At 42.9% G+C, this 16,651-nt stretch overlaps 1 protein-coding gene across 7 annotated transcripts in view; it reads right to left on the minus strand.

Annotated features, from left to right (window-relative positions):
- Positions 1 to 16,651, minus strand: part of IARS1 (isoleucyl-tRNA synthetase 1) — a 67,801-nt gene that overhangs the window by 33,310 nt on the left and 17,840 nt on the right. For all 7 annotated transcript variants that reach the window (XR_010407797.1, XM_064579674.1, XM_064579675.1 and 4 more), the window contains 8 exons: positions 14,640 to 14,787; positions 11,441 to 11,528; positions 11,149 to 11,209; positions 7,961 to 8,056; positions 4,229 to 4,351; positions 3,626 to 3,717; positions 2,886 to 2,984; positions 732 to 858 (listed from right to left, as the gene is read on the minus strand). Coding sequence is in view for 6 of the 7 variants with exons in the window: in XM_064579674.1 (XP_064435744.1) it covers positions 732 to 858; positions 2,886 to 2,984; positions 3,626 to 3,717; positions 4,229 to 4,351; positions 7,961 to 8,056; positions 11,149 to 11,209; positions 11,441 to 11,528; positions 14,640 to 14,787 (834 nt within the window). In the remaining variant the exon portion in view is untranslated. The remainder of the gene's footprint in view (positions 1 to 731; positions 859 to 2,885; positions 2,985 to 3,625; positions 3,718 to 4,228; positions 4,352 to 7,960; positions 8,057 to 11,148; positions 11,210 to 11,440; positions 11,529 to 14,639; positions 14,788 to 16,651) is intronic.

Raw genomic sequence — 16,651 nt, forward strand, 5'->3', positions numbered from 1 at the left:
TCCAGGCAAGGAGGCTTCCCTCAGCTCAGCTGCGGCCCTGACAGGGTCCACACGGTGGGGCAGCCCCAGCAGGAGCTGCTGTGGGTTCTTGCCTGGGGCGTCAGCTACCTAGGGAACCCCACCTTCTCAGCCCTTCCAGTCCAGTCCTGGGAGGTCTGACTCCGCTCCTTCACTGCCGCCTCTCAGGTCCCGGTGCTCTAACAGTCTCTGTGCTGGACAGAAGCCGCCATTGCGGGGACATCTATAGACCCGTCATGTATTTACACACACAATCACTTGATTTTATATGTTCAAGGTTGGCAATGCTTTTGGTAATATTTTTTAAGCCTTCCTTTTTAACCGCCATGAGGGGGCTTTCACGTGCTGTAACTCGGTGCAGGTCTGGACTTTAAGACTGATCATCAGTTACTCACAAGGACAGAAAAAGGGGTGAGCAACAGAAGAAAAACAATTCAACAATTCAACAGAAGAAAAACAATTCAATTTCCTGAGAAAAATACACATTTCTTCTTTACTTTTACATAGAGGGAGATTTAAAAAATCACATTTAATAAAACTAAAGTAAAGATAAATTTAAAAAACCTCCCAAATTCTTATTTATGTGATTCTAGGAAGGAATAAATAGAAACAGATGAAATAAAAAAAGGGGCAAAGAAAAAAGAAACTACATCCAGATGTACAAATGAAGTGCTTCAGCAAAAATCAACATGAGAATGCATGGCCCGTCTCACCTCCTCGAAGTCATCGCTGACCCACAGGGGGATGGGGGTGCCCCAGTATCTGTTTCTGGAAACTGCCCAGTCACGTGCATCTTTCAGCCAATTTCCAAATCGCTTCTCTCGCACAAACTCTGGGACCCTGCAATAAACAGGTCAGACAGCCAATGCCTGAGAACATTAGTAAGCAAATTTGTAAATTAGATCTTACAAACCTTTGTATACGCTCTGTGGACCTACTGCCCTAGAGATGCTGCGCTCACTCCCAGGAGGACGTCTTCTGTGTGGACAGCACAGAAAACTCACGGAGCTCCATCTATTGTGAATTCATCCCAGGAGATGCTCTGTGACTGGAACAACCCTGCTAGGGGACAGCTGCAGCTCTCGACCAGACCTAGTCTTCGGGGCGCCCACACAATACTGCTTCTACTGACACTCATTAGTATGGGCTCCCAGCCCCTACAAAACAGGCTGGGCTACAGGTGGCTGGTTGGTAGCTGCCTCCTGAGGCTCACGGGCAGGCTCCTACCATTTGCCTCTAGGCTCCAACAATGAGGTAATTCCTTAGAATGCAGCTTCTCACCTAACCGCCTTGGCCTGTGCCATCCCTCCAGCATGATAACCTTTACCCTATAGCCTCCCCTCTCTCCCCTCCCCTTCCCCCAAAGCTTCGAGTGCCCAGGACTAGTCAAATGGCTCCTTATCCTCTGAGGTTCAGCTCTGCAGGAAATCTACCTAAGCAGCAGGCTGAGTTACAGCACCCCCAGCCCCACACATCCTGTTCTCTCAGGCACCCCAGTTGAGCCCTGTATTACAAACATCAGTTTATAGGCCTGCACTCTCAACGAGGCCACAGCCTAATAGTTCACATCCAGCACTTCACACTATAGGGCAACTGAAGAGCTTCATAGGAATAAAAATGAAAAACTGCTTTTTCTTGAGAAGTCAGGGTCAATTTGCTAGAAAGCACAAAAAGCTTGTTCATGGGGCTTCTGGGTAGCTCAGTCGGTTGACTGTCAGCTCAGGTCATAATCTCAGGGTCATGAGATTGAGCCCCACGTTGGGCTCCATGCTCAGTGTGGAGTCTGGTTAAGATTTTTTTCTCTCCTTCTCCCTCTGCTCCTTCCCACCCCCTGCTCGTGCATGCGCTCTCCCTATCAAAAAAAAAAAAAAAAAAAAGCGATAGTTCATAGTAGTTCCTGATCTCTTCCTTTTACTGCCCTGAGATTCTCCTCATTCTTCCAAAATGAAATGCAGTTTTTAAGTCAGGTTCGATTCTTACAGAAGTAAGAAACCGTGATCACCCTCAGAACTCTCAGTGAAAAACAGTCTTCTGTAATATGCAGATTCAGCCTTACTTCATTCAGCCCTACAGGTTGGAGTAACACCTCCCTGCGGGTCACATACTAGCTGAGAGCAAGGCTTCTGTCCCAGTAGCACTCGTTGGCACGCATCAAGAGCAGGAAGCACAAATGGCTTCTGTAGGTATATTCAAAAATAAACATTTACCCTGAAAATGACTATTTAAGCCTAACAGAAAGGCAAAATGCTCCCTCCATATGCCTTATCATAGGAAGGATGCTACTTCTTTTTTTTTTTTTTTTTTTTTTTTTTTAATTTATTTATTGGGCGCCTGGGTGGCTCAGATGGTTAAGCGTCTGCCTTCGGCTCAGGTCATGATCCCAGGGTCCTGGGATCGAGTCCCACATCGGGCTCCCTGCTCCTTGGGAGCCTGTTTCTCCCTCTGCTTCTCTCTCTCTCTGTCTCTGTCTCTTGTGAATAAATAAATAAAATCTTAAAAAAAAAAAGTGTTTATAAAAAAAATAATAATAAATAAAGATTTATTTATTTTTGAGAGAGCGACAATGAGAGAGAGAGAGAGTACATGAGAGGGAGGAGGGTCAGAGGGAGAAGCAGACTCCCTGCCGAGCAGGGAGCCCGATGCGGGACTCGATCCCGGGACTCCAGGATCATGACCTGAGCCGAAGGCAGTCGCTTAACCAACTGAGCCACCGAGGCGCCCAAGGATGCTACTTCTTATAAAACTATTTAAATTATTCTGTGGTCCTGAAAACATAGACTCAAAGAGAGCTACAGAATTCTTACAATCTGGGAGAAGTGTGAGCACGTGATACAGGACAGTGTGAAGATACACAGCTCACTGCTCACCAGTAACACAGGTCGTTGTTCTTCAGGAGCTGGTCCACCATGTGCTCCACCCGCACGAACCAGCTGGGCACGGCTTTGTAAATCAGGGGAGTGTCTGACCTGGGGAAGCAAAAATGCAGCACACGGCTCGTCAGACTGAGGTACGCAGGCACCCACGGTGAGACCAACCTTTAGTTTCTTACTGACATCACCCTCATCGATTTGGCCTTCTGCTAACACTCTTTTTTTTTTGCAAACACTAATGCCTACGTCCTTGGTACTGGTCATCTCCCTCCACAACACCAAGAAGGCAAAAGCTTTAAAGAACAAGAAAGAAAATATGGTTCTGCTGGTATGTGATAGCTGTCTAAGAAATGACGTAACTTCAGCAAAGAGGCAATGTGGGAACAAACTTGATGGCACCGAGCATTCCAATTCCACGCACATCTTCACAGCACGATCTTATATTCTAACTTGTGTCACGTTCTATCTCTTGCCAAGTTCCACTGGGAAATTTTAGACGTATGTCTCATTCTAAAGAAATGTGGCCCCAACACAAAACATCTGTACATGTCGATACTTCCCAGACAACTGCTGAGGAAACCAGGAACTAACACTCATGGAATTCAAGAGGGCAGTTTCCCCACACTAACCATAAAGCATACAAATGAGAGGGGAACCGCAGACGGCAGAATGGACACACACGCTACGTGTCCCCCACAGGCTAGAAGCTCGAGCTGTAAGTCTTCGCTTTCTCTCACCTCCAGCAGAAGGGGTAACTGTGAGTGAAGGTGCTGGAGACAAGAAGTCGGCCTTTTTCCTTCAGGGTCCTGATGATGTTTTTGTCAGCATCCTGTTTAAAAAACAAAAATCTAGCCATTAAAATATCCTGCAATACTTAGTAACACAAGAGAACTACGTATATCACTGCAATCTGATATTTTGATAACTCTATACCATGAATAAAAGGCAAAAATAACACATGTATTATAAAAATACTCAGTCCACATTTGAGACACAGTCAAACTTTAGGTATCTTATTAAGCACTTCCATACCATGTGAGGCAGTGAAGTCTTTCACCAGCAATGATGGCCCCAAAGCCTCAGAGCTGCTTCAGGAGTTACCAGTCAGAGCCCAGTCTCACTGATTCCTGCCTGTGAAACTACAGCTTCCTCTGAAGATACTAGACCCTTAGAATGTGGCTGATAATATCTATCTTTTCTGGTTTTATGTGCTGAAACAAAACAAAACAAAACCAACTTCCTGGAAAAAAAATCCAGATATGGAAGCTATTTAATAAAAATCTGATTAAAGAAAGAAGTATGATGAAACCCACACCTTTCTCTGTCACAGAGACACAGACCTTCACATACTGTCCCGTGAAATCTGTCACTTCTGCCGTGAAACAGCCTGAAGCATCCACAGGGCAAACAGGAGAAGAGTCTTTCTGAATGATGTTGAAGTCCATACAGACCCGATAGTCGTCCTGGGGACAAAGGGAACGAAACAGGCTGAGTGTGTACGAGACAGGAGTGTGGGAGGTGATAGATTTACAAGAGAATGCTTCAGTATTCTGACTCATAACCATAATGGACTTTAATTATCCTCTCAGCTGAAGTTAATTCAGGACCATTCAGAGAATCCCAGAGCCTTATAGTTGGATAGGGATTACATCATCTTCCCGGCCATTATTTCACAGACCCCTGTATACAGCTGGGTATCCACTAAGGGAGGAGGAAGATAACATACATGTATCCTTGGTGAACACGGACGCAAAAATACTCAACTTCATAAACTCCACTCGACACTACAGTAAAAGAATCATTCACCACGATCAAGCGGGATTCACTCTGGGGATGCAAAGATGATTCAGTATCCACAAATCAATCAACGTGATACATCACATTAACAAAATGAAGGGTAAAAACTCTATGATCCTCTCAACAGATGCAGAAAAAGCATTCGACAAAACTCAACACCCACTTGTGAAAAAAACTCTCAACAAAGTGGGTTCAGAGAGAACATACCTCAACATAATAGAGGCCATATATGAAAAACCCACAGCTAACAACACACTAAATGGTAAAAAACTGACAGCTTTTCCTCTATAGTCAGGAACAAGATAAGGAAGTCCACTCTCACCACTTTGTCAACATAGTACCGGAAGTCCTACCCAGAGCAGTCAGACAACAAAAACAAATGAGACATCGATATTGGTAAGAAAAAAGTTAAACTGCCACTTGGCAGATGACATGACTACATATAGAAAACTCTAAACACTCCACCAAAAAACTATTAGAATAAATGAAATCAGTGAAGTTGCAGGATGCAAAATTTATATACAGAAATCTGATGTGTTTCTATACACTAATAATGGAGTAGTAGAAAGAGAAACTAAGAAAACAATCCCATTTACAACTGCACCAAAATTAACAAAATACCTAAGAATAAACATAACCAAGGAGGTGAAAGACCTGTACTATGAAAACTATAAAATACTGATAAAAGAAATTGAAGATGACAAAGAAATGGAAAGACATCCCATGCTCATAGACTGAAAGAACGAAATTGTAAAAATGTTCATAGTACCCAAAACAATCTACAGAGTCAATGCAATCCCTATCAAAAGTCTACAGCACTTTTCATAGAACTAGAACAAGTAATACTAAAATTTGCTTGAACCGCAAAAAATTCCAAACGCCCAAAGCAATCTTGAGAAAGAACGAAGCTGGAGGTATCACAATCCTAGATTTCAAGGTACCCTACAAAGTTGTAGTAATCAAGACAGCATGATACTGGCACAAAAAGACCCACAGACCAATGGAACAGAATAGAGAGCCCAGAAATAAACCCACGCTTATATGGTCAATTAATCTACTACAAAGCAGGAAAGAATATACAGTGGGGAAAAGACAGTCTCTTTAATAAACGATGTTGGTGAAACTGGACAGCTACATGCAAAAGAATGAAACCGGACCACTACCTTATACCACAACAAAAATAAAGGCAAAATTGATGAAAGACCTAAATGTGAGACCTGAAACCATAAAACTCCTACAAGAAAACATAGACAGTAATCTCTTGAACAGCAGCCCCAGCAAAACATATGTATGGTTATGTCTCCCCAGGCAAGGCATTCAAAATCAAAAATAAACTATGGGCCTACACCAAAATAAAAAGCCTCTGCACAGCGAAGGAAATCATCAACAAAATAAAAGGCAATCTACTGAATGGAAGGAGATATTTACAAATGACATATCTGATAAAGGGTAAATATCCAAAATACATAAAGAACTTATGCAACTCAACACCCAAAAAAGCAAACAATCCTATTAAAAAATGGGCAGAGGACCTAAAGAGACATTTTTCCCAAAGAAGACACTGAGATGCTAACAGACATGTGAAAATACGTTCAACATCACTCATCAGGGAAACACAAATCTAAACCACAATGAGGTATTACCTCACACCTGTCAGGGTGGCTAGAATCAAAAATACAAGAAATAGTAAGTGTTGGCGAGGATGTGGAGAAAAAGGAACCGTTGTGCACTGTTGGTGGGAATGTAAATTGGTGCAACCTCTCTGGAAAACAGTATGGAGATTCCTCAAAAAATTAAAAATAGAAATATCATATGGTCCAGTAAATCCAGTCCTATTTACCCAAAGAAAATGAAAACACTAATTCAAAAATATACATGCACCCCTGTGTTTACTGCAGCATTATTTACAATAGCCACGATATGGAAGCCACCCACGTGTCCAATAGATGAGAGGATAAAGAAGATGTGGTATATATATATAATTACTCAGCCATTAAAGAATGAGATCTTGCCATTCCTGACAAGATGGATGGAACTAGAGAGTATTATGCTAAGTGAAATAAATCAGACAGAGAAAGACAAATAACGTATGATTTCATTCATATATGGAACCTAAAAAACAAACAAAAAACCCACACATACCCAGTATACAACAAATAATACATTTTAATAGGAAAATGTAAACCACAATTCAAAACCAAGAAGTTTTCTTTTTATTATTTATTATCAGTGCAGCAATCATACCAGCTGACCCTAAAATTATGAATAACTAAAATCTGACTAGTTCTTAAAACCCAGTAAACAGTATTATCAAGAATGCTTCCATCATACTGAATACTGACCAGGTATTCGGTGATACTAAGGAAGCATTAACTTTATTGAATACAACAGTGGCATGCTGGCAATATTAAAAATAAAAGGCTGTTTCAGTCACAGTTGTGTACAGAAGTATCTGCAGATGAAGCATAGGATGTTGAGGATTTGTTTCAAAACCCTCAGGCCAAAGTGGAGAAGGTGTGGGGGGAAGAGGACAAGGTAGAGGAAAGAAGAAACAGACTTCCCAAATGTTTGCAGTGGGATGACATGATCATCAGGATTTATTCTAATACCTCTTTACTTCTGTGTATATTTGAAGATTTCCATAATAAAAATCTCTGCAGAGGTTAAGTGTGAAAGTAAAATGAACGCAGTCAGACTAGCTTCACTCCCACTGCAGAACGGTCAAGCCCAGAGGAATTTGTAGGTCCCCAGTGCACACTTCATTCATACACAAATAACATCAACAGGATCGCATTTTTAGAAAAATTACTCTGGGCAAAATTTAAAATTGGCCACACCATACAGCTTTGAGGAGGTCAAGTTCTGCTCTCTCAGCACAGTGTTTGCTCAAGAGCACCAGGGAGGTGCAGCACCTCTCCACAGTGACGGTCATGGTGACTGCGTGAGTGGACGCCCTTTCCAGAACTCACATAACTGCATACCGGAAAGAGGAGAGTGCATGGAGAGTAAATTATGAATGAATGCAAACACAGGGTGCCTTTCAGAAAGACAAAATGCCCGGGAAGTACCCAGCATTTAGCTCACTCTTTTCAGAGATTAGCTCAGGGTGAGAACGAATTACAGACATAAGTTTGATAAACCATGTTTGGGGGCAGCGAGCCTGAAGAGTTGGACCGCATGGTGTGCCCAAGAATGAGGTGCTCGACATGCATGCACGACTCAGTGGCCGCGACACGCCCTTCCCATAGACACCCTGTGGGACTTCCAGTACTCACAGCACCGAAGTACGGAGCCTGGTGCACCACTCCCGTGCCCTCGTCCTCCTGCACGTAGCCATCGGCGAGCACTGTGAAAGCACCATCCTCCTTGAGCTGGAACAGCAAGGCCAGCAGGCACAGTAAGTGAAAGACCGCCTCACCTCCTGTCAGTCTCCTAACAGTGTCCCATAAGAACCGGAAAACACTGGGTTTTAAATAAAGCTAGTCCCTTTTCAAAAAAAATTTATGTATTTAAGTAATCTCTGCACCCAACGTGGGGCTCGAATTCCCAACTCCAAGATTAAGACTCACACCCTCTAACCGACTGAGCCACTCAGGCGCCCCTAGTGAGAATTTTAAGACAAAACACATCCAAAGTAAAATATATTAAGATACATGAGAGAAGAATGTAGCAATGACATTTTTCAGGAGAAACCAGAGGCATTTCAAAAAAGCTTTTTCAGATGATATATGCGTTCAGCCTTGAAGAGCAGATTGTACCTGAGCACATCTGACATTAAAGAAAGATGAGGGATATTGTAAACAGGAGGAAAGCCTAATGAAAACAAAGGCAGGGAGGGAAGAAAAGCAAAGGAGACTTTTTTTTTTTTTTTAAAGATTTTATTTATTTATTTGAGAGAGAATGAGAGACAGAGAGCACGAAAGGGAAGAGGGTCAGAGGGAGAAGCAGACCCCCTGCTGAGCAGGGAGCCCGATGTGGGACTCGATACCGGGACTCCAGGATCATGACCTGAGCCGAAGGCAGTCGCTCAACCAACTGAGCCACCCAGGCGCCCCAAGGAGACGTTTAAAGCAATATTAGAGGACGGTCAGGAAGCAGGTCGGCCAAGTGGAGAACACTCAAATGCAGTGTCCTGGCAAGTGGCTACAGCTCACAGGGAGCAGAGGGAAATCCATCAGCAGCAACAGGAAGGAGGAAGAAGGCCTTTACCTGAAGGGCAGCCATGGCCTGAAGCCCCCCTTGGCCAGGCGCAGACTCTCCCCTTAAGGGCATCCCAGCCCACCTGTGGCCACAGCTGCCAATGGCCATGGGGGAGCTGTCCTGTGCCCCTAGGCTGCTGCTGCCACCTGCAGGCCTGCTGGGGAGCTGCCAGAGCTGCTGAGCCAAAGCCACCAGGATGCAGGACATTGCCTTCCTGCTGGTCATCTGTTCCCGCCTGGCACACCAATATGTGGATTTTTTGGGGTTTTTTTTAGTGAAGAAGTTTTCTTTATTCCTTGTTTTCTAAGAGACTTAAACACAGGGAAGCTGAGTTTTATTAAAGGCTTTTCTCCTTTAGCCTATTAAAACAGTGAACTGCATTATAGATCACCGAGTACGATTCTTAAAAATTCCTACTTCTCCCATATCATGCTGCAGTTTTAGTATATGCCATGTTCAACTCGGCAACTGTTCTTTGAAGTGCTACATATCTCCTTAATAATTATAATTATATATTTATAAGTTAATTAGTATTTGTGCACAAATGCTAACTTTTAGGTTTATGTATCGTGGTTCTGCTAATCTCATAATATGGAAAGTTGGCTTTCTCTATTCCAGGACAGTATAAACAACAGAAATGTTCTTTTAAAAAGATGCGTTAGGACTTTGTGTCTTTTGGTGGAGAAAAACTTTTTATATATACTTAATGGTTGAGAAAACAAAGTGTTCAGAACTGTTTAAAACACCAAGGAGCTTTTTTCAATTCGTATACATATACTACTAAAAATACTACGTATTTTCTCTTCCCAATGATTTTCTTAATATTTTTTTTCTCTAGCTTATTTTTAAGAATATGGCATATAACACACATAAAATACAAACTCTGTGTTAGCCGACTGTGTTATTGGTTAAGGCTTCTTCTGCTCAACAGTAGGCTATTAGCAGCTATGTATGGGGGAGTCAAGAGTCACTGTGCCAGGGCTGGTGCCACTGACCCCATTTTTGTTCGAGGGTCAACTGTAATTGGAAGATGAGAAACATGGGAAAACACTCAAGGTGCACAAAAATGAAGAGACAGATATGAGCGATATTGTGGATAGAGCCCAAATGGCAGAGGTCCACCTGCATTAACCAAACTCTATCCCTGAATAGACAGGTATCAATGGGAAATTCCTGCTGACTCTATTCTTTTGGTGATGGTGATGGGGCTTGCAACTATGGATTCTCTGTTGTCAGAAAATGAAAACTGCACAAAACAGCTCTGTGACACTTAAGAAAACTAAGTTACCACATGTATGAGCTTTGCCTTGGTGCCTCATCAGTTTCCTTGAAACGAACTCTGTTTATTGTTACACACAGGTTTTATTCTGAGCACTATCTTAAACTTGTTAAAAAAACAAAACAAAAAAAAAACCCAATAAATTTCCTGGATATGTAGACTATAAACAATAAAAATAAACTTATGTGCTTCCTTTTATAATTTGAGAAAAGTATTAAAAACATTCCCATAGGATTTTAATTATTAAAACAAGAAAGCAGGGGCGCCTGGGTGGCTCAGGTCATGGTCCCAGGGTCCTGGGATCGAGCCCCGCATCAGGCTCCCTGCTCCGCGGGAAGACTGCTTCTCCCTCTCCCACTCCCCCTGCTTGTGTTCCCTCTCTCGCTGTGTCTCTCTCTGTCAAATAAATAAACAAATCTTTAAAAAAAATAAAAGTATTGGGGCGCCTGGGTGGCTCAGTTGGTTAAGCGACTGCCTTCGGCTCAGTCATAATCTCAGGGTCCTGGGATCGAGCCCCGCATCGGGCTCCCTGCTCTGCGGGAAGCCTGCTTCTCCCTCTCGCGCTCCCCCTGCTTGTGTTCCCTCTCTCACTGTGTCTGTCTCTGTCAAATAAATAAAATCTTTAAAAAAAATAAAACTATTGGGGCGCCTGGGTGGCTCAGTCATATCTCAGGGTCCTGGGATCAAGCCCCGCATCAGGCTCCCTGCTCAGCGAGAAGCCTGCTTCTCCCTCTCCCATTCCCCCTGCTTGTGTTCCCTCTCTTGCTGTGTCTCTGTCAAATAAATAAATAAAATCTTTTAAAAAATAAAATAAAATAAAACAAGAAAGCAATACAAACACAATTCAACTTTGTTACTACTAAGACAGACTTTGGACTGGACATCCACACAAGCCACAGGAAACCCACACAAGCCATGGGACAGCACCCCAGTGACTCCTACGCAGGTACGGAGCACCCATGTAGTACAGGTCCATAAGCTCACCTGCACAAAATAGTCAAACAGGGGCCTGTACTTCTTGCCTTTGAGACAGGTACCAGGAAATCTAGAAAAAGGAGAAACTCATAATTAGACTAAAATCCTCAAAAGAAATGAAACTGCAGACACATCAAGTCACAACTCCCTCCTGGTTTACTTGTTTCTTAGTCGTTAATGCTGGAATGTGTGACCTGAATATACTCAGTCGTATTAACTGAACTCGAATAATAGAGCTTTTGGGCAATAAAGTGTCTCACCTCTCACACATAGGCACAAAGCAATAAATCTGTATATTCACCTTTCAAGGATCTCATAGTCACTCTCCAACTTATAGAGGGCTGGTAATCTGGCTTCCATTAAAATGAGTAGTTTTCCTCTGACAACATCTACGAGAGCAAGGGGAAAAGTGGACTTCAGTGACATTCAGACTTTGGCAGAGTCTAGACACGTGCCAGCACATCCTCCTCCGTGGGGTCCCATATCACCATACCCCGTGTGCTCAGAAATCATGGAGATATGCACCAGGGCACGCTGCTTTCCAGACCCAAAGAAGACAAAAACAGCATATGCACTTAACTGAACTCTCCCTTTTACATAAATTAATCTTATTTTCTCCGACCAGTGGTAATACATGTGAATGCTTAAAAATCGTAACATTAACAAACCAAGAAACTCCCTGAGTAAAAGTCCCCATTCATCTCACCTCCCCACAAGACACTATCATTTGAGTGTTGCCCTCCAGGTATTTTTCTACCTGTATCCTAACACACATCTTATGGGAATGGCTTTTTTTAAAAAGGTAATTATGGGATATAACTCAATACAGTTTTCAGTTTGTCTTCACATACTATATATGAACATCTTTCCATATATTAGCACAAACTGTCCTTTCTCATTCTTCTAAATAGCTACACGGTACTCCATTCTAAGAAGTGCAAGTTATTTTTAACCTATCAATTCTAGACATTCATGTTGTTTTCAGATTGTTACTACTGTGAACGGGGGGGGGGGGGGAATGTATATTGTTGCATTTTTTTGCTGTTGTTTTTTATTTATTTATTTGAGAGAGAGCGTGCGCGCAGAGAGAGCGAGCGCGCGCGCACTTGAGAAGAGTAGGAGCATGGAGGTGGGGAGAGGGAGAAGCAGGCTCCCCGCTGAGCAGGGAGCCTAATGCAGGACTCGCTGCAGGGCCCGATCCCAGAACCCTGGGATCATGACCTGAGCCAAAGGCAGACGCTTAACTGTCTGAACCACCCAGGCGTCCCCGTTGCACGTATCTTTGTACCCTTATTAGAGTGTTTCTGGAGGATACTATCCTAGAAATAGAAAAGCTAGATTAAATGTATAAACATTTACAATTTAACAGCAAATGACAAATCGCCTTATAAAAACAGACTAATTTAAACTCCCACCTGTAAAGTAGGATATACCCAACGATTTTTTCAAGTTTTTTATTTAAGTAATGTCTACACCCAACATGGGGCTCGAACTCATGACCCTGAGATCAACAGTTGCACGCTCTTCCAACTGAGCCAGCCAGGTGCCCCTGATACACCCAAGGATTTACTAGAGTCTATGACGTATATTCAGTTCACTGTAAGAAACATGAGAATCAGGAGCACCTGGGTGGCTCAGTCGTTAAGCGTCTGCCTTCGGCTCGGGTCATGATCCCAGGGTCCTGGGATCGGGCCCCACGTCGGGCTCCCTGATCAGAGGGAAGCCTGCTTCTCCCTCCTCCACTCCCCCTGCTGTGTTCCTTCTCTCGCTGTGTCTCTGTCAAATAAATAAATAAAATCTTTAAAAAAAATAAAATAAAAATAAAAAAGCAACTACTCCAATTTGTGATAAGAAACTATGGGAAAAAAAAGAAACATGAGACTCTACGGATCATTGAGAAGGCCTTTGCAATTCACTGAAAAGCTACTAGAAACAACACCGACACCCCCCAGTGCTGGCTGCACCAGACCTTCACTGTTAGCGGAGTCTACATTTTCTGGGTAAAACTCAGGACACTCGGTGGGAGTCGTATGCAGGCAGAGGAGGGACAGGACTGAAGCCCATCTGCCTGATGGCCCCTCAGGCTATCAGGCTCACTAGAGAATGGCCATGTCCCCAGGGAGACATGGGGAACTCTCTCTGTGGGCCTGCGCCTGCCTGGAGAGGCTCTGTGCCCACGGCCAGGAGCACAAGAAACCAGCTGCTGGTCCTATCTGCTCCCAAGGCACTGCTAAGTAGTAATAAAAACACCTGTTTTCTGCCCCACGCCCCCCGCTTCCCCCGTTCCTTCTTCGAATCCTTCGCCTGCCTCACAAGCTGCTGTGAATCAAGTCATCTATCTTGTACGGTTGTTTTTTCTGGCTATGGTTTTCTTTTTTTTCCCTGGCTTCCCCTCCCTCCATAAACTATCCAAACCTGAAGGTAACAGTCTTCTTTTTTCATATAAATCTCTACAGAAAGAGCTTCATCAGGACTTTGGCTAACTCTCTACCAGTTAATATCTGAAAGGCACAAAGTTCTCAAGTTCTGGTACCAACTCTGTGATACAATGACTTATAATAAATACGCATTTCAGTCGCAGTAGCCATTCCCAGCAGAGATCTAAAACCCTTGTCATTTCCTAAGTGGTAACAGCCATAAAGGGGTCCTTTGTTATGCTGATGAGGGGAACTTTCCGAAAGCCCCCAGGTCACCTAAGGATGGGGTTCAATCACCAACAGCCAATGATTTAATGAATCCTGCCTAAGCAGTGAAGCCTCCATAAAACCCCACAAGGATGGGGTATGGAGTGCTTCCAGGTTAGTGAATGCATCCACACGCTGTGGGGGCAACACACACCAGCTCCGGGGGGACAGAAACTCTTGTGCTCAGGACCCTTCCAGGCCTCACCCCATGTACTTCATCTGACTGTTCCTGTGTATCCTTTCTATCCTTTCACAATAAACCGTACAACGTTTCCGAGTTATGAGCCACTCTAGCAAGTTAATCCAACCCCAGGAGGAGGTCACAGGTCTGTCGGAAGCACAGGACTTGCAACTGCCATCTGCAGTGAGGCTGTGGGGGAGGACGTGTAGGACTGAGCCCTAACCTGTGCAGTCTGACGTAATCTCCAGGTAGCTAGTGTCTGAAGGACGTTCACTGGTTGGTGGCATTGAAAAAACACATCAGAGGTTCCTGGCAACAATGAGAGGCCACCTCTCTGAACCTCCATCAGCTCCTCATCTGTAACGGGTATGATGTGTATAAGTGTATTACAATCTGAAAATTACAAGGGATCTTTTTTTATAGCTCTCTACTATTTTAATTTTTATGTGCATTACTTTTTCAATCAAAAATGAAAAAAACCCACCTCTTTCAGAGATTATTTTTCTGTTTAAGTCTAACACTTTTTCAAAAACTTCTATTTTTACTCCAAAAGAAATGTAAGCTTTCATTCTATCCCAAAATAAGTTAAAGTGATCTTCTCAGTATCAGTCATAAATAACCAGGCCCATACTTACCTTTAATCTTCACGTACTGCATGTCTGGATTAACACACAGGGCAAGGTTACTAGGTAATGTCCAGGGAGTGGTTGTCCAAGCCACCAAAGACACATTTTCATCTTCCTCCAAAGGGAAAGTTACAAACACTGAAGGGTCTTGAACATCCTGAGATAAAATGAGATAAAATACCTTTTTACAAAATCCATAATAAATAATACATGCAGAAAAGGAAACTGATCCTAAAGAACAGATTTCCAGAATAAAAACCAGTTGCCATATTTATAAAAAGAAGATATAAAGCAAGAGATTCCAATTTCTTTATATTCTTGAAAAATGTTTTAACAATTACCTTAGTAGTCACAAGTAAAACATTTTAAGTGTATCAAGAGGAATATATATTAGAAGTTTCACTATTATAATGAGCTACTTTTATAATAAATCCATCAAAAGTTAGTTCAACAAAACAATTGTTTTGGAAGGCAGAATTATTCTTTATTACAAAATATAAAAATGAGTCATTTTAAAACACCGTGTACTTAAAACTGCAATATGCCAATATTAATTCAGTTCATTAAATAAAAAATTGGTTCCAACTCTATGGCAACATGAAAATATCAAGGATTAAATATTTTTAAAAAATAGCTCCAAAGTAGAAAAGCTCATCCCCTGACCGAAGCCAACTCACTGCATCCTGAATAAAGTTCCCTGAGAAGAAGGGGCTCTACAAACGTCACCTCATCCACACGGGAACCGTCAGATGCCCCTGGGGTGCAGGCCTGTGCACCTCAAATGCCAGTGTCAGGGATCACAGACACTGGGGCGCTGCTCCAAGAAGGCTGGAGATGGCGCACCTGAACAAAACACAGAACCTACGACTCTCTTTGCTGAAAACGACATTACTGGGACCATTAGTGGAATCAAACAACAGATTAGATGGTTGTTTCCCTAACTTCAATTACTTAAGAGAAGAGTATGGATTTTAAAAAATACGTACTTAAGCCTTTAGAGGAAAAGGGACATCATGTCCGCAACCTACTCTCAAAGGGTCTTGTGCTACCGCCATGCCCTAGAGGGAGAGTGAACAATGCAGACATGGTGAAAGAGGGTGACCATCACTGAAAGGTAAACAAGAATTCTATGAACTTTTCAGTAAGTCTAAAATTATGTCAAAAGTTAGAAACAAAAACAAACCTTAGTTGCAACCAACGTAACTGCAGAATGGCCAGAGAGAAAAGGCAGAAAATGCTAAGTGCGGACAAGAAAGCAGAGTCATGAGAACTGGCTGGTGGGAGTACAGATCAGGACATCTACCTCGCAGAGCAGGAGGCAGCAAACCATGACACACGGGCCAACTCTGGCCGTCACTCATGTTCTTACACCCCAAGAGCGAAGAATGGTTTTGAAAGAGTTGAGTCCTTGCAACAGAGACCGTCTAGCCCACAAGGCCTGAAACACTGACTATCTGGCACTTCACAGTTTGCCGACGCCAGTGCTAGAGCTAAATGTTAAGTACATCCTATGACTCCATAATTCCACTCCCGGGTATGTAACCCATAGCAGAAATGTGTATGTATGCTTCCCACTTCCAGAACATTCACAGTAGCACTACGGATCAGAGCCCCAAACTGGAAATCACCTAAATGCCCATCGATGGTACAGTGGGAAAATTAAGTGCCAGACAGTAATTAAAATGATCTATAACTGCACACAACAGGGATGACTTTTCACAAATATAATCTTGAGCAAGAGAGGCCAGACACAGAAAGAACGTAGGGCGCAATTCATTTATATATAGTACAGTGTCTGAAAATTTAGACAACATAAAAAAGATAAATATTTTTATAGACCACAATTGGTTTACCTTTTGGACAGCTGGTAGTACTCACTCCTGTAACTCAGTTTACTTCTGCACAGCCTGCTCATCCCAAGAGAATGCACTGTGTACTTACAGAAGAGGATACCCTCTGAAAGCTCTAGGAGCTCACAAGCTAGTCTGGGGATCTAACATGTAGAAATCTAGAAGCCAAAG

Source organism: Mirounga angustirostris, unplaced genomic scaffold (genome assembly GCF_029215605.1).
Source record: "Mirounga angustirostris isolate CCGP_5_RB_7025 unplaced genomic scaffold, mMirAng1.0.hap1 SCAF_15, whole genome shotgun sequence".
NCBI lineage: Eukaryota > Metazoa > Chordata > Mammalia > Carnivora > Phocidae > Mirounga > Mirounga angustirostris.